Source organism: Narcine bancroftii, chromosome 7, assembly GCF_036971445.1.
Source record: "Narcine bancroftii isolate sNarBan1 chromosome 7, sNarBan1.hap1, whole genome shotgun sequence".
NCBI classification, from domain to species: Eukaryota; Metazoa; Chordata; class Chondrichthyes; order Torpediniformes; family Narcinidae; genus Narcine; species Narcine bancroftii.
This window is the reverse complement of record NC_091475.1, coordinates 197,670,181-197,694,953: the sequence shown is the minus strand read 5'-3', so window position 1 is coordinate 197,694,953 and position 24,773 is coordinate 197,670,181. Positions and strand designations below refer to the sequence as shown.

The 24,773-nt window shown below is 38.8% G+C and overlaps 1 protein-coding gene across 7 annotated transcripts in view; it reads left to right on the top strand.

The window, feature by feature from the left end:
* herc2 (HECT and RLD domain containing E3 ubiquitin protein ligase 2) overlaps nt 1-24,773 on the top strand; it is a 217,185-nt gene that overhangs the window by 91,094 nt on the left and 101,318 nt on the right. For 4 of the 7 annotated variants that reach the window (XR_011342331.1, XM_069891907.1, XM_069891908.1 and 1 more), the window contains exons 27-40: nt 1,160-1,292; nt 2,372-2,499; nt 2,614-2,809; nt 3,749-3,882; nt 5,403-5,576; nt 5,682-5,818; nt 6,578-6,729; nt 11,944-12,135; nt 13,755-13,823; nt 16,934-17,121; nt 19,461-19,653; nt 21,186-21,368; nt 22,126-22,310; nt 24,615-24,762. Coding sequence is in view for 6 of the 7 variants with exons in the window: in XM_069891907.1 (XP_069748008.1) it covers nt 1,160-1,292; nt 2,372-2,499; nt 2,614-2,809; nt 3,749-3,882; nt 5,403-5,576; nt 5,682-5,818; nt 6,578-6,729; nt 11,944-12,135; nt 13,755-13,823; nt 16,934-17,121; nt 19,461-19,653; nt 21,186-21,368; nt 22,126-22,310; nt 24,615-24,762 (2,212 nt within the window). In the remaining variant the exon portion in view is untranslated. The remainder of the gene's footprint in view (nt 1-1,159; nt 1,293-2,371; nt 2,500-2,613; nt 2,810-3,748; nt 3,883-5,402; nt 5,577-5,681; nt 5,819-6,577; nt 6,730-11,943; nt 12,136-13,754; nt 13,824-16,933; nt 17,122-19,460; nt 19,654-21,185; nt 21,369-22,125; nt 22,311-24,614; nt 24,763-24,773) is intronic. The other 3 variants (XM_069891912.1, XM_069891911.1, XM_069891909.1) reach the window with 2 other exon arrangements.

Genomic DNA, 24,773 nt, shown 5'->3' with positions numbered 1-24,773 from the left:
TGATGTAAAAAGCTCAGCAGCATTCATTCATGTTTCATAATTTTACATTTTTTTTTTCATGATCTGCTTCAGAGGTATCAATACGTACACTCTTGTGTAACATAAAATAATGAATATGCTCGACTTTCCCATGGCAGTGTAATTCTCCCTATTTTAGAATAATATTATTTTGTCTTCATTCCTGGACAAAACCTTTCTCCTGCTGCCTTTGACCTTTTACTGGGCCTATTTACAACATTCACATCCGCTTTGATTTAAAAAATTTTCTTGAGACCATGCTGAGGTCAGCCATCTGTATTTAACTCTTAAACTATTTTATTGAATATGGCTCCATTATTGTAACTTGTACTCACTGTTAATATCCCATAATGACCTCAGTGACTGGATTAAGTTCCCATGTTTTCTGGCTGAAATTGGTTTTTGCACTTGGCTTATTTTATTTTGAATTCTCCTCTGAACCTGCTTCACTGCTCAATCAATCTTAAATTTCATCTTCCAATCTTAATATTATTCTATCGTGCCCCTTTATCATCTGATGTGCTCCTTGTTCTCCTTGAAGTTTAAATCTTTTAGTCATGTTTTTAAAAACAATTTGTAATCTTGTGTTGCTAACGTCCAATTTCATCCCTCAGCTCCCTCCTTCCGGAATCTGCCAACATTGCTGCTGTAAGAGTTGTTAGAACTTCCCACACACACCTTCTCCAGGCTTCTGCTCTTTAAAGGTTTTCATTAAATCCACTCCTTGATTCAGTATAGCCACATCTTTTTCTTTTTGCCTTGTCTTCTTTATTGCAAACTAATATTTTGTGAACTTTGTTTTTGTATCAAAGATTTAGTTGAGTGTTACCATTGCACTTTCATAACTAGCTTTCCAATCCGTATCAGGACACTTTCAAAATAACCATGCAATAACTTGCAGACGGGAAGTTAAGGATGTACCCAGTATTAAATCAAAACTCAAATGCATTTTTTGCAAGTGAAACTTCAATGCTGAATCTTGTTTAGAAATAATTAGATGGTAAAATTCTTCCATGCAATTTTAGTGAAAAATGATGTTGTATAATATATTAAGGCATTTGATTTGCAGAGCATAATGTACATTTTCCAAATCTTAATTTTTCTGTGTTCAAATATTTTTGTTTTATAATTCCATTGACAGGATTTCTTGTGCCAAATAGAGCGCTCTTGTAAACAGTGCCACCTGACGACACCCATCACCTTCCCTCCTGAGCATCCTGTAGAAGATGTAGGACGTTTACTCATGTGTTGTCTTCTGAAGCACCAAGATTTAGGTTGGATCCTTTGCTTTTCCTGGACTGTCTTTGCCGATTATAATTAATTTAATAACTTGCAGATAACATTCTAAACTTTCAACGAGCCTTTATTATGTTTCTCTTTCAAGTATCAACTTCAATACCTTAGTCACTGAGCAATATCTGCAAAAAGCACAATAAAGAATGTTACCAACAAACATTCCTTAGTTTCCCATAGATGTGCTGAATTGGATTCAAATTTAACACCGATTTGCTGAGAAGAGGATGCACTCACAACGGTTCTGCTATGATTTTAATTATTAATTTTAGGATGATTGCAACAAAATGTAATTAAAAAATTGCCACTGGGAAACATTGCATGCTAGAATCATGAGTGCTATTGAGAAATTCTGAACAAAATGCTCTTCATGTCCAAGAAAATTTAGCACTTCCAACATGAAAACAAATATTTTTAATTGTCATTGCCAGCTCTGTTCGTCTTTTCCTAGCACCCCACTACACCAACACCTCAAAAAGGAAAGCTGTACAGATTTTCAACATGTGCAATATGAAAGGTGGTACTTCATGGTAATGCCATTCTTTGTTGGAATTCACCTTTTCAAGAGACAAAATTCCTCAAAGATATATTTAGGGTAAATGGATTGATGTTTTTCGTTTTTAAATTTTGACAGGTGGGAGGACGCACAATCATTTAAAAGGCTGAATAGTGATTAGGTGCATGTTTCTGGATGAATGAAAAGTGGAAGAGGAACAGAGGGTGCAGCTAAGATTCAGACACATAATTTTCTTGCTCCATCAAAGTCAGATGAAGTTGGGGTGAGATGAGTTGTATTTGCAGAGACAAAGTGGAAATTGAATTACAGGGTGTAGTAGGAAATGGTTTGCCATTGGAGATTGACCATTGAATGATGTTTTTAAAAGAAAAAAGGGCTGGACTATGACAGGTGACATGATGACCACAACTGGATGGTTATGTGTTCTTCCTTCCCTTATCCCTAAGTTGCTGACTGTGGCCACATTGATGTGCATGGCTTTGGAAAGTTTAGTATTTTTTGTTTGACTTTAATGTAATGAAAATTTTTGTAAACTTGATTCAGGCCACGCAGCTTTGTCTGTTATCAATCAGAGTGCTCTCGGAGTGGATCAGGGGAAGCTGAAATCCTTGCCTAAATCTGTGGGAGATGTTTGTCGAGTCGTATATCAGGCCAAATGCTCCTTAATAAAAGTAAGTGATATAATTGTAATTTTGATGCAACTTCTGCACAATTAATCTTCACACTCAAGATGCTGTATTTAAGATTTTGCATTCTTTTCAATTTTTCTTGCATTCAAACCTTAGACTCACCAAGAGCAAGGACGGTCATATAAAGAGGTGTGTGCACCAGTCATCGAACGCCTAAGGTTTTTGTTCAATGAACTGCGGCCTGCTGTCAGTAATGACCTTTCTATAATGTCAAAGCTAAAACTGCTCAGTTCATCCCCTCGATGGCGTAAAATTACCCAGAAAATCATCCGTGAAAGGAGGAGAACGAGAGGTATGCAAGATTAGAATGTTTTCTTCTTGGTTGATGAGAGCACCCCCTCCATATTATTTGGCTGAAGCCTGCATATTTTTGTATTCTGAATGGAAAATATAAGCCACACCTTTTAAATATAATGCAGCATTTGAGGAAAAGATTTTTCCTATTAAGAATTCAACAAGAAATGAAAGCAAATAACTTTATCACAATTGTTTTTATAAGCCTCAAGGCAAATCTGTTCTTAACATTTGTGTTACCTGTAAATTCAACTGAGATTTAATCTCTAACTTGCTATAGTAAAATATTGATTAGTAAAATATTGATTAGTAAAATATTGATTAGTAAAATATTGATTAGTAAAATATTGATTAGTAAAATATTGATTAGTAAAATATTGATTATCTGGCATGTTTGGTGTGGCCAGATTAACAGTTTCTGATTTTTTTTTCCCCCCCCTCCATTAATATCTCAATACTATCATTCACTTTTTAATAGTTTGCAATTATTGATTACTCAGTACGATAATACATTTTCCAGTAAACCATGCAAGTTGAAAGGCTTGGTAATGGGTGAGGGGGAAAGGGGGAGGAAAAGTACAGGAACTAGGGCCCTGCTCTGTTCATGGGAGCACAGGTGCTGAGGGCTCATCCTGCTCCAGGGATCCTGGGCGCTGGGGTTCCAGGGAGTTCGATAAATGTTACTTGATGAACCAGATGGTGTATCATTAGGATTTATGAATAGACAGATTATCAGAGTTTTATTGTGAAGAGAGCAAAATGTATTTTGCCTAATATACAAAATGAAAACCTCTCTGACTAATACACTTCATGGAAACATCAAAAAACCTACTGCCTTGTGTCTCAATTTTTTGTTTACTTCTGGTGTAGAGTCACAAAAACTATATATGTAACTTTTTCCTCAGAAATAATTTATAAGACTGTGTTGCTTTTATAGTTCCAAAAAAGTCTGAATCTGCTGATGTGGAAGAATCGAAGATTGAAAACAATGAGAGTGATGTGGAAGATTCCTGTGTTGTGTCCCTTAATCCTGGAAGTGTAGATAAAAAAGCTATTCCTGTCAAATCTAAGGTGAGAGAGCAACAAAGATTAATTTTTCATAGCAATCATTTTTTTTCAGCATAAAGCTTTTCAATTTTGTTTTTTAAAACTTTATTTATTCATTCAAAAAACAAATAATATATGACGATACAACAATTAAACATGAACATGAACTATTTTTGTATATACATAGAAAGAAAAGAGAAAAGAACCCCCCCCCTTCAGCCAACTCTCCTAAGGAGAGCCATAAAAAAAGAAAAAAGAAAGAATATTAAAAATAAATTAAATATACATATTAAAATCTAATCAATATAAATTGAAATGTAAATATTCCGAGTATATCAGCCACTTATTAATTAAAAAAATTATAATTATCATGCAAAACATACGTAATTTTTTCCCGTTATTAAACAATATTTCATCTCATTATGCCATCTATTAATATCAATCATATTTGTATCTTTCCATGTACTAGCAATACATTTTTTCGCTATGGATAAAGCTAAATATACAAAAGCAAGCTGGAACTTGATCTAATCCCAAACCTTTGAAAGGTTGCAAACTACCCAATAAAAATACTGTTAGATCTAAAACTATTTAAATCTTCTACAGATATTCTAAAAACGATTGAATTTTCTTCCAAAAAGATTGTATATGTATACATGACCAAACAGCATGAAAAAAAAGTTCCAACCGTATCACCACATCTAAAACACAAATCTGATTCATTAAAACCATATTTTTTTTAATTTTTCAGGTGTCAAATATAATTGATGTAAAAAAAATTGTAATTAATCATTGCATAACGTGCATTTATCAATCTAGTTACACTATCATAACAGATATCTAACCAATCCTCTTCGGAAAAAGTAAAACCAATATCCGCTTCCCATTTAATTTTAGATTTATCCCAACCCTTTTCATCCATACCATCCTGTAATATTTGATACATAAATGAAATATACCCCTTCTCTGGTACCTTCATATGAAAAGTCTCAAATTTAGTCAGTTTAGGTAAAATCATATCTCTACCAAACATACATTTTAAATTTTGCTACACCTTTAGCTCTAGAATTAAATGAAGAAGAATATACATGCCCAACCCAGTCCCTTTTTAATTTCACGCTTTCCTTCCCATTCAAATGTGTTTCTTGTAAAAAGGCAATATCAATTTTTATTTTCTTAATCTACGCCAAGACTCGCTTACATTTAATCGGACTATTTAATCCTCGAACATTAAAAGTAGCAAACCAAGCTTTTCATTTTTGTGATGTTGGGCGGAAATTGCTTGAACTGTGAACAATGAAGCAAATCTCAATGATAACATTTATTTGTTTTCTCAGTTTACATTATGTTAATTCCTTGGTGCATAAGAATTAAACTTGGCACATTTCTTGATGCTTTTACCTTGTACTATCTCTTCATTGTGCTCTTTTTCATGCTTGCTTTTATTGGTAATACCCAAACTTCATTGCATGACAAACAATGTATTTTTGGAGCTTTGCATTTTATTTGAAAATAATATGACAATTTTAATTGATGCTATCCAGGACAAATGGCAACCTCTTCTTTCATCTGTATCGAGTGTTCACAGATACAAATGGCTGAAACACAGTGTTCAGGGTTCTTTCCCGCAATCTGCATTGATGGCTAACATTGTTGACTTTGCTTTGAAAGAAGAACCAATAGATGTGGAGAAAATGAGAAAATGTCTTTTAAAACAGGTAAGGTGGAATTTCTGTCCAACTGACTGGAATATTGGGAAAATTTCATTTACTCTTGAGCCTTCCTAACTCGAGTAACAATTGATCTATTGTGTGCATTTACAGTTGGAGAGAGCTGAGGTTCGTTTGGAGGGAATAGATACAATGCTTAAACTGGTTTCTAAAAGCTTTTTGCTTCCATCAGTGCAATATGGCATATTGTGTGGCTGGCAAAGGCTCATCCCTGAGGGAATGAATATTGGGTAATTAACTTCAATTTTATTTGAGAAGTTATTTGTGTGTACACCTGAGTTATGTGAAACGACTATTCCCCCTCTTTTTCTTTCCTCTCCAATTACCTGCCAGCCTGCTCTCCTCCTGCTCCTCTGTTATTTTGTGTTTGCTCCACATTTTCAGCATTTGCTTTCTCTTGTTTGCCTTGTATATTGAGGAATAACATATCAGTTTATGGCAAAATGTTACTTTATTTTTTATTCTCTATGCCACCAAGTGATCAAAAACCTTAATTTCCCAATCTTTGCTATCCCACTTTTGTATGGGAAAGAAATAACATTTTGTGTGGGAATTTATTTCATGTAGTAATTTTAATAGCTCACAACCAGAAAAATGCACTTGCTGTATTTCATCTTGAAGTTACAGTAATCTCATTTGGTAAGACTCCTGTGATTTACAGCATGGAAACTTCATGTTGCCTTCATGAACCTGTCCAAATGTCTTTTACATGCCCTAATTGTAGCAATGAAATTCAGTATTGAGAAGCCCCTCAGCGAGGTCCCCTGTATTTGGATTCCTCCATCAAGGGCCTTCCTACATCCAGGTTTTTCATCACAGCATTTAGAATTTGCCTGATGTTATCTTTTTCATGATGCCAATCAAATTTTGAAGCTAAATGTATTACTTGTCTATGTTGTATTTAACTTTCTAATACTTAGTTAAATACTAAATATGTGTTTTGAGTTTTATGTTGTGACATTATTTTGAACTAAAACTCCTCTTGTTAGTGAGCCTGTTTCAGACTGCCTGAAAGACGTGGACCGCATTCCACCATTCAACCGTATGCTGCTTGAACTTACTTTTGGCAAACTTTATGCCTGGGCTATTCAGAACGTTCGCACAATGCTGCTGGAGGCACAACAAAGACTTGATGATCTAGGTAGGCATGTGTTATTCAAAAACGTGAACCATAAAACACCTCAGTGCAGAAACAGGTTCATCTAGTCTGTGCCGATCTAACATTCTGCATTGTCTCATTGATCTGCACCTGGACTATTGCCCTCCAGACCCCTCTAAGTTGTTTCTTTTCCTAGCAAGAGCTATTCATAACCCATTTTGTATGTTATGTCTTTGTACATCAGAATTTAATTGAAATTTCTTGGAGGAATTCAATATTAATGTCTTTTGTTAAGGAATATCTAGTTGGTAATAGGGAAGCTCATCTGTTACAATCCTACATTTTTGCAATTGTACTTTTGGGGTATTCGTATACTTGCAGACTCAAATGATGAAGTAACTTGATTGCCTGAAGTTTTAAAGATCCAGTAATAATTTAAAATGCATTTGATGGGTATTTTTTTTATTGGAATTCCTTAAAACTTAGGTAGTCTTGTTCTAGAGCGAAAATATGCATGCTTTAACATTTGTGGACTTATTACCTAGCATCTGGCAGTCTCTTGATATCTTATCAGTGCAGCATATGTATGCAGCTAAACAAATGTGCTGCATGTTCCCAGCATTATTTTTTTAAAAAAAAACAAGGTTGGGAGGAGACTGGTTATGTTTGCTGAAGTTCGAACTGGAGAGTAACTTCAGTTTCAAATTCGTAAGTTCGTTCTTCCTGCCTGGGAAGAAGAGACTATGCCAAAAGATTTCAAAAATTGTGACCATTTCCAAGAAAGGAAATGGTGCAATTAAATTCTGAGAGCTTCCTGCACTTTGCTGCAAGGAATGTCTTTGCTGGGCTCATGTATCTTAACAGCTTTGCTAATTTCCAGAACAGTCCTGTTTTCCCACTTGCTTCCCTCAAACTCATTCTTTCAAGTTTGTCTATTGATGCCCCATTATTCGACACCGTGAGCAGGAAAGGGCTTTGGCAAATACTAGAGCGCATCGGATGTCCCCCAAAGTTCCTCAACATGATTATCCAACTGCACGAAAACCAACAAGGTCGGGTCAGATACAGCAATGAGCTCTCTGAACCCTTCTCCATTAACAATGGCGTGAAGCAAGGCTGTGTTCTCGCACCAACCCTCTTTTCAATCTTCTTCAGCATGATGCTGAACCAAGCCATGAAAGACCCCAACAATGAAGACGCTGTTTACATCCGGTACCGCACGGATGGCAGTCTCTTCAATCTGAGGCGCCTGCAAGCTCACACCAAGACACAAGAGAAACTTGTCCGTGAACTACTCTTTGCAGATGATGCCGCTTTAGTTGCCCATTCAGAGCCAGCTCTTCAGCGCTTGACGTCCTGCTTTGCGGAAACTGCCAAAATGTTTGGCCTGGAAGTCAGCCTGAAGAAAACTGAGGTCCTCCATCAGCCAGCTCCCCACCATGACTACCAGCCCCCCCACATCTCCATCGGGCACACAAAACTCAAAACGGTCAACCAGTTTACCTATCTCGGCTGCACCATTTCATCAGATGCAAGGATCGACAATGAGATAGACAACAGACTCGCCAAGGCAAATAGCGCCTTTGGAAGACTACACAAAAGAGTCTGGAAAAACAACCAACTGAAAAACCTCACAAAGATAAGCGTATACAGAGCCGTTGTCATACCCACACTCCTGTTCGGCTCCGAATCATGGGTCCTCTACCGGCACCACCTACGGCTCCTAGAACGCTTCCACCAGCGTTGTCTCCGCTCCATCCTCAACATCCATTGGAGCGCTCACACCCCTAACGTCGAGGTACTCGAGATGGCAGAGGTCGACAGCATCGAGTCCACGCTGCTGAAGATCCAGCTGCGCTGGATGGGTCACGTCTCCAGAATGGAGGACCATCGCCTTCCCAAGATCGTATTATATGGCGAGCTCTCCACTGGCCACCGTGACAGAGGTGCACCAAAGAAAAGGTACAAGGACTGCCTAAAGAAATCTCTTGGTGCCTGCCACATTGACCACCGCCAGTGGGCTGATAACGCCTCAAACCGTGCATCTTGGCGCCTCACAGTTTGGCGGGCAGCAGCCTCCTTTGAAGAAGACCGCAGAGCCCACCTCACTGACAAAAGGCAAAGGAGGAAAAACCCAACACCCAACCCCAACCAACCAATTTTCCCTTGCAACCGCTGCAATCGTGTCTGCCTGTCCCGCATCGGACTGGTCAGCCACAAACGAGCCTGCAGCTGACGTGGACTTTTTACCCCCTCCATAAATTTTCGTCCGCGAAGCCAAGCCAAGCAAAAAAAAATTCTCCTAATATCCATGTGCACGAGGACCAATTTATGGAAGTTGATAAATTTATCAACAACACATCTTTGGGTTGTGGAAAGAAACTGGAACACCCAAGGGAAATTTACTTGGTTAAATAATAGAAGAGAGATGATCAACCCTATAAAATTCACCAGTACAATAAGGGAGTCAGTGCCATCCTCCTCATTAGGCTCTTTTGCGCAGGTTACATTTCTTGCAGTCCAACACTTGACTCAAAATGTAGGTGTGTAATTATTGTGTATTTTGTAGCTAGTATAAATTGCTGCCAAAATGTGCTGGAGATGAATGTCAAGTAGAATACTAATCAAGCTGACTGCTTTGTTGTGGATGGTGTTAAGTTTCTTTATTGTTGGGGTTGCACACAATGAAGAGATGAACATTTCATTACACTTCTAATGAGCCTTGTATACTTGCAGACTCAAATGATGAAGTAACTTAATTGCCTGAAGTTTTAAAGATCCAGTAATAATTTAAAATGTATTTGATGGATTTTTTTTTTTATTGGAATGCCTCAAAAGTTAGGTAGTCTTGTTCTAGAGCGAATTAATATGCATGTTCTTACATTAGTGAACTTATTACAGACTGCAGGGAGAATCGTGATCATCTGGCAGTCTCTTGATATCTTTATCAGTGCTAAACAAATGTGCCCAGCTTGATTTAAAAAAAAACAAGGTTGGGAGGTTTATCACTTGCCACTGGCCTTTGACCTGCTCTTGCAGCTATGGAATGGAAGAAATAAAACACGAAGGTCTGCAGACGCCATGGTTGAAGTAAAAACACAAAGCTGGAGAAACTCAAGACGGTCAAACTGCACTTTATATTAGCAAAGATGAATATACATCAAGGTATGACAAAAAGTAGGCAGGCACACAAATAAAATGGTGGAGGAGCACAGTACAACAGGTAGGAATTGTGGTTTGTCCATTTGAGTTACTGACAGATCCCAATGGATGAAAGACATTCTCAAAAGTGAATGCTTATCATCTCTTTCCCCCCCCCCCACCCAAGGTAGAGAACTCTAGAACTGGAGGGTATAGGCTTGTTAGAGGGTCTTTGGGGCAATATTTTAAACTCCGATGGTGATCCACATCTGGAATGATCTGCCAGAGGACGCCATGTAAGTATGATGTTTAAAGAACACTTGGGAAGATGGTGGGTAGGAAGTGTTTATAGCATTGCAGGCAGATGGGACTGGCCCAGTATGCCTATGTGGTAGGTATGGACAGTTTGGGCCAAAGGGCTGTCTGGTTCTGATTCTGTGATCCTGAGATGCTGTAGCTGTACTCTAATGCTTGGCTCGAAGCACAGCAAAATTCTTCTGACCTACAGCTGCGATGTGACCAGGTTCCATGTTCTTTGCTGTATCTGATGTGCACAGCTTTTTCTTAAGATCACAGTCAACAAATGAAACCTGCAAACGACTGACTTCCGTGATTGTCGAGGTGGCAATGGTGGGGGAGTCCAGAACCCGGGGCCATGGTTCGAGGATAATAGGCAAACCATTTAGAATCGAGATGAGGAGGAATTTCTTTACCCATAGGGTGGTGAATCTGTGGAATTCATTGCCACAGAGGGCAGTAGAGGCAGGTTCATTGAATATATTTAAGAGGGAATCAGATCTATTTCTTCAGTATAAGGGTATTAAAGGTTACAGAGAGGAGGCGGGGACGGGGTACTGAACTTTAAGATCAGCCATGATCTCATTGAATGGCGGAGCAGGCTCTAAGGGCCGAATGACCTACTCCTGCTCCTATCTTCTATGTTTCTAAGACAGGAGGATGCATCAACTGTTTGACACTTTTAGCTGTGCATGTTTGTGAGTTTGGTGGGTGAATGGTGGTCCTTGTCATCGTATATGAGGGGGATATCCTTACAGCTGCCTCTTCCCATGAACTGGTTAACTATTTACCACCATGCATAATTGGCCTGTTCTAGAACTGCAGAAGTTCGATTTGATGGTTGTGAGATTGCTCAGCTCTGTCTGCTCTGTGCAATTTTTATTGCATAGGTACGTTGCCCTGTATAATAGCTTCATTGTTGGTCAGCATATCTTAAAATACGTCTGATAGAGCTTGCAGCACATCCCTAATACTCCTTATTGAATGTGGCTGATATGCTTGTTGGATCATAATATGAGGAATGTTTTGTGTCATGGGGTTACAGATCGTTAATATGATCTGATGACTTCATCAGTGTTTTTAATCTTGCTTGTATTGAGATTTAACAGCATTCAAAAAATGGGCATTGCCAATGCAATATTGCTGAGTCTGTGCCACATCATTGTCTTGCAAAATTCCAAAATTGTCCTGTGTTGTGATTTGAAATTCCCCTTTCGCATGCCAGCAGTCATTACCAACAAGCAAAATAATTTACACCAGGACCCACCAATACACGAAAAATAAAACTGTATCCATGCTGCCAAATATTTTCATGTGTCTTACTCCTGATAAGCTGGTGAAATATAATTTGCTAGCAACAATGAGTTAATTATGATCTCAGGCTCAAGAGCATCACGAACATTCATTGGCATTAGGTTCATGCATCTGTTTTAGGTAATCTGCAGCATTCATTGTTTGAATTGCATTGTATCAATTTCTCTTTTGATATTTGGCTATACTTCCCAATTGAACCTATTGTTTCTCAATACAAGCACAGAATTTGAAGAGAAAGTCCTCCGTAAAGCACAATTCAACAAAAAAATGCAATAACAACAAAATAAATATGGTTACTATAATGAACAATTGTAATTTCTTTCTATTGTATATCCTTTCAGCCTTCTGGAATATTTCCAATTGCAATGTGGTGGTCGTGTATTTTTTGGAATGGTTATTTCACAAATATTATCAATTGGGGTTCAGTTAATGGACAAATTGAAGTGAAAAGATGAGTTTTATTGCAAGGTGAATATATTACTAATCAGAGCATGATATTTTCAGGTATTCAGTCGGTCTCTCTACAGACGGTTACAAATGAAAATTCTTCAGGACCAAGCCTTGGTACCATTCCCCAAGCCCGCTTCTTGATTCTCATGATTAATATGCTAACTCTTCAACATGGAGCCAACAGTCTTGGACTTCTGCTGAATTCTGGATTGCTTGCATTGACTCAAACAATCCTCCGTCTGATAGGTCAGTAACATGTCTGTGTTCTGGTGTGATTCTGTTCATCTCTTTCCATGATCTCCCATTCTTAATGAGTTAAGAATTAAGGGGCAGAGGTTTAGAGGTAACATGAGGGGGAACTTCTTTACTCAGAGAGTGGTAGCCGTGTGGAATGATCTTCCGGGAGAAATAGTGGCGGCGGAGTCAATTGTATTATTTAAGAAAAGGTTGGACAGGTCTATGGATGAGAAGAAGATGGAGGGTTATGGGCATTGTGCAGGGAGGTGGGACTAGAGTGGGGTGTTTGGTTCGGTGCGGACTAGAAGGGCCCTAATGGCCTGTTTCCGTGCTGTAATTGTTATGTTATGTTATATATTTTCCATCTAACTTTTTTTAAATAATAGTTCATATGTATGTGGCTTTAATACTCAATGACATGCAAGTTGAGAACAACAGCCTAGTTGTTAGGAGACCGTTAAAGTGGTAGTTTTATTATATGAAGATGTTTTGTTTTCCTTGTAATATCAAAATGCAAAGGAGATATTGCATGATTAGCCTGTTGGCAACCAGCCTCAAAAAGAGTTTTTGTACTTCATTAATCCAGCAATCATTTCTGAATCCACCTCTTCCCCACTTGTCTCTTTTCATTCCATTGTACATAAACGACATCATGTTTTCATAACCTAGAGTTTGCCTTTTATTCCTGCTCTCTTGAAGTGTTTGTAACCTATCAGAGCACTTTTATTTTCAAGCAAATTTCTCTTTCAGTCCCAGCTTTCACCTTGGAGTGAATTCACACTCAAGTTTAAAAAAAAAATGGTCTACCTCTTTCCTCTCTCTTTCTCTGATTGTTATTTAGTTTATTTTATTGGTGTTTTTGAGCAGCTTATTGAGGTATCTGAACAGTAGACAGAACAGAATGAAACCATGTGGAGAACCTTTTGGTCACACAACAGTCTTGTGTGGACAAGAAAAGAAGTACTGGTTGTTTAATAGCTAGCGATGAGATAATGAAATATGGAAGTACACTATTTATTTGATATCTTGGAGAAGTGAAAGGGGAGAATGAAGAATGACCTCAGATGGTAATGAAAAAGAGATTAATCTTGTTTCTCGGGCAAGCTATTGTATATCATATCTCGTCACTAATTTCAACATACTAGGGTCTCTTTAAAAATTAGGAATATAGGTCTGTTATTGAGCTCCTTTGACTGTTTTAGCCTACATAATATCTTTTTCTTTCCTTGAGACAATTGGGTCAAAAGTAAGCTCCATTAATTTGAAAATTGAAACATGCTTTATTTTTGCTGTCTATCTCTGCATTGCCTATTTTGCTTCAGACCTATTCTTCAAAGTGTAGACGTTCTTTCCTGGCATTTTTCATAAAATTTCCTAAAGTTACTTTCATGATTGCCCAACTGTTAAAATTCTGGCTCTCTTCAACTTCTGAAACAGCCAGCAGCTTATCTATATTTGTATCTGAAAGTTTGTATTTTTTATTTTGCTGTTACGTAGTCATTGCAATTTTCAGTAGAACATAGTATTCTTTTAAAACTAGTATAAACCTACAAGGATTGATAAATAATGCCATCCAAAAGTGACCTCATTACCAGTCTATAATTCAAAGAAGCGATTTGTACTTTCAGGAACAGGACCATCCATTTCAAACTTGGAAAGAAACAGATTTAAAGGTGGGGCTGTGTTGTGCGCATTCGGTAAGTGTGCACCTTGGGTATTATGGAAACATTTGGATTTTAAACAATAAATGCAGTGCTATTTGTTTCTATACTGCAATTAAATTTGTAAGACTTATTTTTGAGTATAAATCTTGTATAGCTTGTTGGGTAGTGTTGATACAAATGAGATATCTGAAGTTTCTTTTCCTTGGAATGAAATTGACTCGATTATTCTCCTTTATTATCTTCTTTGTCCTGCACTTCAATCAGTTTGATCATAAATTCTTTCTGGCCTGGATGCAGACTTGCCAAATCTTGCCAGTTAATATTTGGCAAAGTCTCTTCTTGTCCCAAATAGAGGAAGGTAGCGGTGTGTAATTGCATCTTGTATTTGATATGGAATGGAGTGTGAGCTGCTTAATTTTGGTGATGGGAGGCTGGAAAGAGAGTATTGGATAAGCCAGGCTGGTTGGTGAAATGAAGATATCTTTGTAAGTAGATAGCAGAGTTGAAAGCAAATATTATTGGCTTCAGAAAGAGTGGCATGGAAATTCATTTTGGGGTCAAACAGGGCTCTAAGATGGCATCCTGTGAGCAAGAAGTAGTTAGCAAGGTCCCCAAAGGAGTGGCTTCAATTTTCAAAATATTTCTAAGGTAACGTTAATCTAAGGCTGTATATTGGCTAAATAATTCAATCAGCCCAGCTTTCTCTCATATGATCAGAAGCAGATGCTTTAGAAACATGTAATGCTGATAGAAGGAACGGGAAATGAGCAAATTATATTTTTGGTGTTTGGTTCATCTTTTATAAAGAGGCTATGATGTGAAAGGAGCTCAGTGGTTGACCTCTCAAACATGCTAGATGCATTGATTCCTTAACATTTTATTTTCATTGCTCCAATGCAAATCAAGTCTTGTCTGCCTGCTCATTACTGACTAAACAATTATTTCTTAAAAGAAAGTGAATGTTTATATTAGAGCAATAAATCTCAGTCTCTTTTGCATGTCATCAATGTTTTTGTCCTTTGGTCTCGTGCCAGAATTGAATAGGCCAACAGCTAGGCACTGACTGTAATTTGCTGACAGACTACTTTGATTTTGCATGGAATAAATTCTAGAACACAAAATGCTGGAGGATCTCGGAGGGTCACACAGCATCCATGGAGGCAAAGATGTTTCACGTGGGAAACCCTTCATTAGGAATAGCAAGAAATGAGTGGATACCTGAATAATATTGGGGGAGGGAGGAAGGCAGCACACATTGGTCAGGTTGAAGGGAGAAGAAATGGGGAAAGGCTAAGCTAGAAAGTGATGGGAGGATAAGGTGGAGGAAGATAAAGTACTGATCAGAGAAAGGAAGGGGATGGATGAGGAGCTGGAGGAAGAAGATGTGGGTAGAGAGGGAAGAGGAATGGGACCAGAGAGAGAGGAGGGAAAAATGGGGCAGAAGAATTGGCTGGGGAGTGGGGTGCGAGGATGATACTGAAAGTTAGACAAGTCGATGTTGATTCTGTCTGTTGGAGACTGTCAAGGCAATACAAAGTGCTTTTCTTCCAATTTTTGTGTGGCCCCAACTTGGTAGTACAGTAGGCTAAAGACAAACATGCTGGTACGGGAATGGGGAAGCTGACTTAAAGTGGCTGGCCACTGGGAGGCCACGACTGCTGTGATGGATAGAGGAAAGTTACTCATTAAGGTAATTACTGATAAATATGACTGTGTCCAGTCTCCCTGTTGTAGAAAAGTTTGTAGTGGGATGCAGTAAATGACCCCTGTATATTTGCAGACGAAGTGTTGCCTCACTTGGATGGACTGCTTAAGTGGTAGTGAGGAAGGAGTTTCTTTTGAATTTAAATTTTATTTACAGCACAGTAGAAGCCCTTAACCTACAATCCATACTTATTTGGATGGTTGGATGAAATCAAAGCACCTGGAGAAAACTCACGCAGGTCAAGGGGAGAATGTACAAACTCCTTAGAGACATTGCCGGATTCAAAGCCACGTCTCTGGTGCTGTAATAGCGTCATTCCAAGGGTTATGCTAACCATACTGTCCAGGGTGTAGGTGCAACTGCAGTATGCAGTGCATTGGAGAAGGGAGTCATGGAGAGAATGATACTGATGGGGAGGGGAAAATTTCTGATGGTGGGATCCTGTTAGTGGGAGAAATTGCAGAGAATATGTTGGATATGGAGACTGTTGATGCGGTAGGTGAAGATGAGGGGAACACTATCCTTTTTAGGTTGGGGGTAGGAGTGGGGTGAGGTCAAATGTGCAGGAAATGGAGATGCAGCAAGTGAGGACTGCATTGATGGCAGTGGATCGGAAACCTTGTTTACTGAAAGAAGAGTTCAACTCAGTTGTCCTTGAATGGAAAGCCTCATCATGGGAATTGATACAGTGGAGATGGAAGAACAGGAGGACAGGAATAGCATCCTTACAAGAGTCTGGGTGGGAGGATTCTGTACAATGCTTTTGGTATTGGTTCTCCAGCTTTGTTTTAGTTTAACCACCTCCTGTAGTTTGCTGGGGAGTTTGGTTGCAGCAGATAGAAGTGGGTTGTCTGGAGGAGGTTTTTCTAGCAACTGCCAAACATGGAATCTGTTCCGCTATCCACCTCCACTCCACTTCCAGCTTCCCACAGAATCTGGTTCACTCCTGATATATGAATGGTGGATCTGCTGTAAGATCCAGAGATGATGAAGCAAGCCGAGAGTTTGTCATGCACATAAGTACAATGTACAAATGTACCAAAATTATTGCTGCAGCTATACACTAGTAAACAATAAATATAAATGAAATTGCCACAAGAGAAGAAAAAACAAAACAGGTAATAAGTCTTAAAGAATAGACAAATAATCGCTGCATATATGGTGGCTGGGTCATTCAGTGCTTTCCAAGTGCAATTCCAGAATCTAATTAGCTTCCAAAGTGCAAGATTCCTTGTTTGGTTAATTTGTAGTCAATTATTCCCTTATTGTTTCCGGCATGTCATTTCTAAAAAGGAAAATGAAGGATGCTTGTAGGTGACTATTTCAATGTCAGTCGCAATATTTTGTGAATTTTTTGCATTGTCTCCTGGAGAATTTAAGAAAGCTACTTTGCAGAAAAACGATTCAAACCTAATATGATGTGTCATTTTCCCCCAAGGCCCTGCTTCGGATAGTGGAGAGGATGACATTGGTGCTTCTCTTCATGGAGCCTCAGCCACTGTTTTGGAGGAGTCAAGAAAGGAAATAACACCAATCCCACTACCTGTCTCTGGACCAGAGCTAGCAGTGATGTTGAAGATCGGCACCAGAGTCATGAGAGGTGTCGATTGGAAATGGGGGGATCAGGTACAGAAACAAAATGATATTAAACTTATTCTAAAGCTACTATGATTGTCCAAGGTAGAACTTGTTTTTCTTGAGTTGTTCTTTGCAGAGGGTCAAGATGCCATGGAACAACGGTAGAGAGCACCTTGGGTTGCTATGGCCTTGTATATTCTACACATTCTGTCCTTTCATGCAGTTCTGCTTCATGGCAAAGACTTTCTGTACAATGCTGACCATATAGTTTGTGACTGGCCCAGATAATTGAAACACAGCAGGAAAGCTTTTTTTTTTTTTGCAGTTTTGGTGGCTTAACTCTGTATTTCAGGTTTCGTACAGTGATTAAAAGTCAATACGATAAAGTTCCTATGAAAAAATTGAGCACCATGTTTTCATGGTTTAATATTTGAGTTAATAGTCACATGTACCAAGGTGTGGTGACAAAGTGTGTTTTGCATGCAGTCGAGCTGCATTTCTCATAAATAGTGTGGAAATGCAGAACGACAAAGAGAGATCAGTTGGTCCGAAGCCAAGCCAACATAATTTTACTGTTGTGAAGTTTGTTCAGGAGTCTGATAATGGCAGGAAAGAAACCGTCCTTGAATCTAGTGGTGTGAATGTCTTATGAATGTGTGCTTGCTGAAGGGAGGAGAGTAAAGATGGAATGGCTGGGGTACATGAGTCTTTTGATATGTTGGCTGCTTTTTCAAGTCAGTAAGCAGTATAGATGTAGTCAGTGGAGGGGAGGGAGGTTTTGTGTGAGATGCATTTGTATCTCTCTGCAGTTTCTAGTGGTCTTGGGTGGAACAGTTTCTGCATCACCCAGTGATTCATCCTTACAGGATACTTTCAGTGCTGCATCTGTGGAAATTAAAGGGGTGCAGGTGACATGCTAAATTTACTCTGGCTTCTGATGAAGTAGAGGCACTTTCTTGCCCATTGCAATTATGTGGGTGACCAGGACAAATTGGGGGAGATGTTAACCCTAGGAACTTAAAGCTGTCCACTATCTCTACTTTGTCATGGATGATGCGGACTTGGGTATGAGCTACACTCTTCTTCTGGAAGTCAATAACCAGCTCCTTGGTCTTGCTGGCATTAAGAAGTTGTGGTTGTCCTGGCACCAACACACTAGTCCTTCTTTTTGTTTGGGTGCCTGCCTACATTTTGCTCATACCTTGTTAAAGGGTTCAAGCCTGAAATGTTGGTTATGTTTGCTATATAAAGTACACTGTTTGACCTGCTGAGTTTCTCCAGCATTCAGTCACAGTGTCTGCAGATTTTTGTGTTTTACACTAGTCCTTCTATATCCCTTCTGTACTCAGACTTGTTATTGCAGATTTTGCTTCTGATGGTGTCGAATGCAATTTATAGATGGGGTTACAGTGATGTTTGGCCATGCATTCATGGGTGTTCAGGGTGTATGGTAGGGGATTGAGTTCACTGCCTTGCAGGCCCCCAGTGTTGAGGATGATCGTGAAGTTGGTGCTGTCACCAATCCTCACTGGTTGCAGCCTGTAGGATAGCAAGTGGTGGATCCAATTGCACAGGTGGAGTACTGAGATCAAAGTCAGAGTTTGAGTACGGCACTGTTGTGTTGAAGGTGGAGCTATTCAACAAATAGTAATGTAGTCTAGATGCCCTGATGGTCCGCGTGTTCCAAGGCTGAGTGTAGGGCCAGAGAGATGGTGTCGGATGTGCACCTTTTGGAGCAGTAGGTGAATTGGAGTGGGTTGAGGGTAAGCTGGTAGGTTGGAGTCATGACTATCCTGTGGAAGGACTTCATGAAAGTGGATGTCAGAGTTGCTGGCAGGTAGGCATAAAGGCCTATCGCTATGTTCTTCAGCACCAGGATAATAATGGCCACCTTGAAATATGTGTTCAAGGTTCAAAACTTCCCAAACTGCTGGCTACAAATATTATTGTGGTATTACTTGTCGTGAAGTTATCAGAACACAGGTTTTTGATTTTGTTTTACCATAAACTGATTTTTCTATTGGTTGTGAACTAAGATACAAAGTAAGGAGTAGGCAAGAGGAAAGCAGAAAAGGGAAGAGCATACTCTTAGATCAAAGCATATTGCTCAGAGATTCAGTAAAATGAAAGGAACTCCACCTCTCATTTGAAGTTCTTGACCATCGCAAGCACTTAATTTTCATCTACTCTGAGAAATTCTTACTAATTTTAAAAATCCTTAATTGAACATTTTCTGCTTTTCTAAATATAGAAACTTAACTGTTAATATTAAATCAAATGATCAAGCTTAAATGTTATAAAATCTAGCTTGCCCAGGAAATGTAGCTGTAACACAAGAATATTGTTTCATTTATAATTTTTAATTTTGTTTGTATCTCCCATGCAAGGATGGACCTCCTCAAGGATTAGGCCGTGTTATTGGGGAGCTGGGCGATGATGGTTGGATCAGGGTTCAGTGGGATACTGGGAGCACCAACTCCTACAGAATGGGAAAAGAAGGGAAATACGATCTGAAACTTGCTGAACCACCACCCACTGCGCAGCCAGCTACTGAAGACTCAGACACAGAAGATGATTCTGGTTAGTAGTAAATACTGGGTTAATTGTGTTTGATGGAATTTGCTGATCTGATGCTGTTGGTGAGGGAGAAAGAAACACATTGGGTGTAACTATGCAGTATTTTTTAAACTAACATGGTTTTCGCATGTTCGTTGTTCATTGTAGTGTCAAATTCTTGAATAATGTTTAACCTTTTGATTTTGATACACATTAGGTTTGATTCGTCATATTGTATAACAAGTAAACCATTTTTGTTCAAGCAGGAATTGAAAATTCAGTTGTATCATCAATGAAAATTGTAGCACTGGTGAAATGTGTCCTGATATTTCAGTGAATCTCAATCTTGGATGTTTTCTTTTGTTACGGGTTATATTATATTTTATATTATATATAAATATGTTTTTAAAAGAGGTAGATTGTGTGTGGGGGGGTGGGAGGTTAGTGTAGGTCACTTCAAAACAGACATTAACATTTCACAAAAGACATCTCACTTGAAATGTAAGAGTTATGCATGAGCAGAAACTTCATGTCCTCAGTGACTTTACAGAAACTTTGAAGAATAAATGAGCTACTGTCTTTAAAGCAACAGATGTCCGTGCTCAGAAACTGATTTCCGGTGACAGCAATCTGTCTGGTTGCAGTTTGCTGTTCTAAGAGGGGTCATGTAGTTTTGCAAACAGAGAGAGGGAGAGAGAGAGAGAGGAGAGAGAGAAAGAAAATGTGATTCTTTGGAGAGAGTACAGTCAGTTCTACAGTTTTGTAGTAGCTTTTGAAGGCTGCAACATGGCAAACTGGCAGGCTTGTTGAAAACCCCATTTTGAAGAGTGGTTGAGAGTTCTGAGTTCAGCCTGTTGAAAATCTTTGTAGTCCTTACAAGAGGAAATGCCCGGCTAGAATGTTTCTCCTGAAATAAGGGATTCAAGAGGAACTTTGTGGTGACCTGGAAGAGGAAGTTATCATTTGGAAAACCCATGATTGGGCAAGATGCTGAAGTGGCTGATCGGAGGAAATCAGTGTGCGCGTGCGCGTAACGAGCATTATATATCTCTCTGAAACGAACAAGAACCTTCCTGAGTTGTAACCATTTACCTTTAAGCAGCAGAGCCTGGTGAAAATTCATAGATGTTCATTTCTGTGCACAATATAAGAATTACCTGATACCAGTGAACTTGGAGAGTGAATGATTGGACTGTGAAGCAAAGAACTTTCCTGAACATTCACGTGCACTTAGAATTAGAAGGGGATTAAGCTAATAGAAATAAGTTCAAATGTGATCCTGTTTTTATGTTTAAAGAAAATTAAAAGCGACCTTTGTTTAAGTAATCATTTGTCTTGCTGAATTTCTGTTGTTCCTGGGTTTTGGGGTCCTCTAGACTTGTAACGCTTGGCCGTATCACAGTGAAAACCCTGACTATCATTTGTAAACTCTGCATGTGTGAATGAAGTGAAGTCTTGTTTAGTTTTGGAGTGAGCTTTTTTCACATTTTTGCAATACCGAGAAAGAAAATGTGCATGTTTTTAGAAAAATAAATCATTTTTTTTTGTGTGCATAGAAGTGGAACCTGTGGAAAAGAACACTCACCCAACAGTGATGTTGTTAATGGCAACAGTTAACCTTCTGCAGACTTTATCTCTTTCTACTGGAATTCACTCAGATGTTGTTCCAAACGAAGCTATTAAAACTCTATGTGGGCTTTTGCGGATGTTAGTGGAGAGTGGAGCCTCAGATAAAACAGGTATTCAACTATATGATCTACTTGTCATTAGAGAATTAAAAATATCATTTTTTGAATAACCCATGATATCAATTTTGTTCACTTTTTGTGATTTGAAGTGCAGTAGTCTAATTTATTTTCAGCTTCTAACCCCATTTGCCATGCTGGTGGGAATCGTGACATGAAGCTACAAAATATTTCATTGCAGGACACGGCACTTCATTAAACAATGGTTAACTATTTGATCTGTGTTTCATTTCAAAATTAAGCATAATTTATTCATTATGAGCTCAGTCTTGGAAAGTTGGAAGATCATGCCCTAAACACTTATATCTGGATTAAAAGTCGTGTATAAAGTTGGTCATAAAATGTTTTATTTAATTGTTGGGTCTGCAATGAAGAATTGGATTGTGGTTCTACTTGTACAATGAGAAACTTTGTTCCCGAAAGATTACTTTAGACCAAGGATGGCCAACCTTTTAATTTTTAATTTAGACATACAGCACGGTAACCGGCCATTTCAGCCCATGAGTATGTACTAGGGGTGTAGGTTAATTGGGCAGCACAGACTCGTGGGCCGAAATGGCCTGTTACCATGCTGTATGTCTAAATTAAAAGATTAGCCACCCGTGCTTTAGACAGTTAACAAAATCCTTAGGCAGGAGTAAGGACTGGCTACTTTTCTACCTGTAACTTGATCTTTAAGAGATGCTTTTGTGATCTTTGCAACATATGAAAGCATATGTGTATTGGAGACAGTAAAATACTTGTTTTCTAGCTCCTTCAGTGAACAAAATAGTATCCAGAGAACAGCACAGGAGCTGGTGCACACTGGGATTCATTCGGAGCATAGCACTTACTCCTCGAATGTGTGGCACTCTGAGTTCACCTCAGTGGATTAGCTTGCTAACCAGGATTGTTGAAGGACAACAGTCGTTCACTGCTGTGTCTCTGCAGCGACAGGTGAGAATTTCTATTTTTGGAGGAGCCAAAGGTGGGAAATGTGCAAAATATTGTTCAAATATTGTGTGAAATGTTCCTCCTACCTCATCATCCAAAGTCAGTTTTGTTTTCTTCACAAAGTGATGAATATTAGTTAAAGAGTAATATTCAAATAACTAAAGCTGTAAATATGAAATAAAAACAAAAAAGCTGGAGATGGCAGGACAATCAGCATTCCTGGTGAAGGAAATAGAATTAAAGTTTCAAGTCCAAGAGATCTTTTCATCTGATGGATATCTCCGGTATTTTATATTTTTGTTACTTGAGATTTGCTTGACTGCTTATCTCTTAAGTGTGTGGAGTCTTGTGTCAGGCCCACGGTGACTCATTTAAGTAACAGACTAATCTGACTCTCCCAAGGGCTGCCCACCCATCATTTTCCCAACACTGACCACAACATCACCATCTTCCTTCATCTCCAAGCTGACTCACAGGTCACAATCATTGCCTAACACCCCTGGTTCTCAACCACAAGAACAGAGAGTGAGAAATTTGAGCAGGTGTAAGCCATTTGGCTCTTCAAGCCTAGTCTACCATTTAAGATCCTGAGTGGCCTTCTACCTTCAGTGTAATTTCTCATCATGCCCAGAAATCTGTTTTGAATGAACTCAATGACTGAAAGTTCACTCCCCTCCAAGGTTCACTATCCTTTGAGTTGGGGGAGGGGAGAGAAATGTTTCTTGCTCTCTTCTAAATGGCCTATCCCTTATCTTCAAATTCTGCTGCTAATTCCTTGGTCAAGGAAAATGTCTGCACCTGAGCAGTCATGCCTGTTAATAGTTTTCTTTTCAAGTTTTGAAGAGATTTCCTCTTTTTAAAAAAAAACTCTAATACAGTCCTAAACCAGTCTCTTCTCATGTGGCAAACTTTGAAATTAGTTTTGTGATTTTTTTTCTTGCGTGCTATCATGTGAAGTGAAACTAAAATCGTTTCTAGTGTTCCTGATCTGCATTCACCAAGGACGTGTGCAATTGCAGGAAGACTGACTTACTCCTGCATTGTTAAAGGCTAATGTACTAATTGTCCACAATATCTACATGTCGGGCCCAATGACTTTTGATGACCTAGATCCCTTTGAACTACCCAATTTCTTGCCATTTAGCAAATACTTTGCATTTTGGCTGTGTTCACCAAAGCGGATCTTTGTTAGATTCTTGTTCATTCATTCTGCTTGCTGATGTATCCTGAACTGGGTTTGGGGATGTCAGCAAATTTGGAAGCATGATTTTTAATGGTCTCAACAACTGAGGCCCAGGCATTGATTACTGCAGGGCAGTTGAAAGACCTTGCCCTTCCTGTTGTTGTCAGCTTCTGAAATGGATCTCTCATTGATAAGGACAATATCCTTAGACTATTTTAAATTGTACTTTCCTTTATACCCTGCACTTTGTCTGGTCACACTATATGCTGTGCTTTGACTTGCTATAATATTACACCTAACATTTTTGGTTTTTATTGCGTGGAAAAACCAAGCTTTTGACTGTGCTTTGCTGCCTGTGACGATAAACAATTCAATTCAGTTTAGCGCCCCACTCATCACATCCTGCGGATGATTTATTCCTTTGCTTTCTGTCTCACATCCACATCAGTATATATCCTCGATTTAATATGCTTTCACCTTGATCAACTTGTATGGGGCTTAATTAAAACCTTTCTGAAAATCCAAACATACCACATCCACTGCTTCCCTCTTAGCCTATTGGTCACATCTCAAAGAATTAAAAGGTTCATCAAATGTGACTTTCCTTTCATATAACCTTGTCGACACTAAATAATCCTATTTTTCTTTCAAGCTTTCCTCTTACTCCATCGACTGCTGTGGGTTCCATTATTTTCCCCGCCATTGATGCAAGGGTGGGTGCTCCCTTGTTTGTTTTCTCTCCTTATGGGTCATGTTTGCTCCCCTTCAAATGACAAGAAGAATCTGGAACTTGCAAGATGACTGCTAGAACATGCACGATCTCTAAAGTCCCTTCCAAAACACTTTGTAAATTGCCGGTTGCTGGGATTTAAAAAATTTTCAAGCTTGTCAACTTCTCTATTTTTCTGACTAATAATTGCTCCAGTTCCTGATGGGTTGCATGGTAGGCCTTTCCAATTGCAAGGCTTGATTCAGTAGCACTCACTGTCTTGGGACTTAAGTGGTGCTGAACTTCTTCCTGACAGGCGATTATGCAAATGTCTTATTAGAGTATTTCTAGTTATAAATTGGTCAATTTCTTGATGCCTGTTGTAATTTTTTGTTTGTATTTTATTTGTGTTAAGATCTTAGCCTTGCGTTTGCTGCAAGCAGTCCTTCCTTCGTGGGACAGGGATGAGCGATCAAAAGACATGAAGTTCCTTGTTGAAAAATTGTTTGTGTTCTTGGGCAGTCTTCTAAGCACCTGCTCATCTGACCTTCCACTTCTGAGAGGTGACATTTGT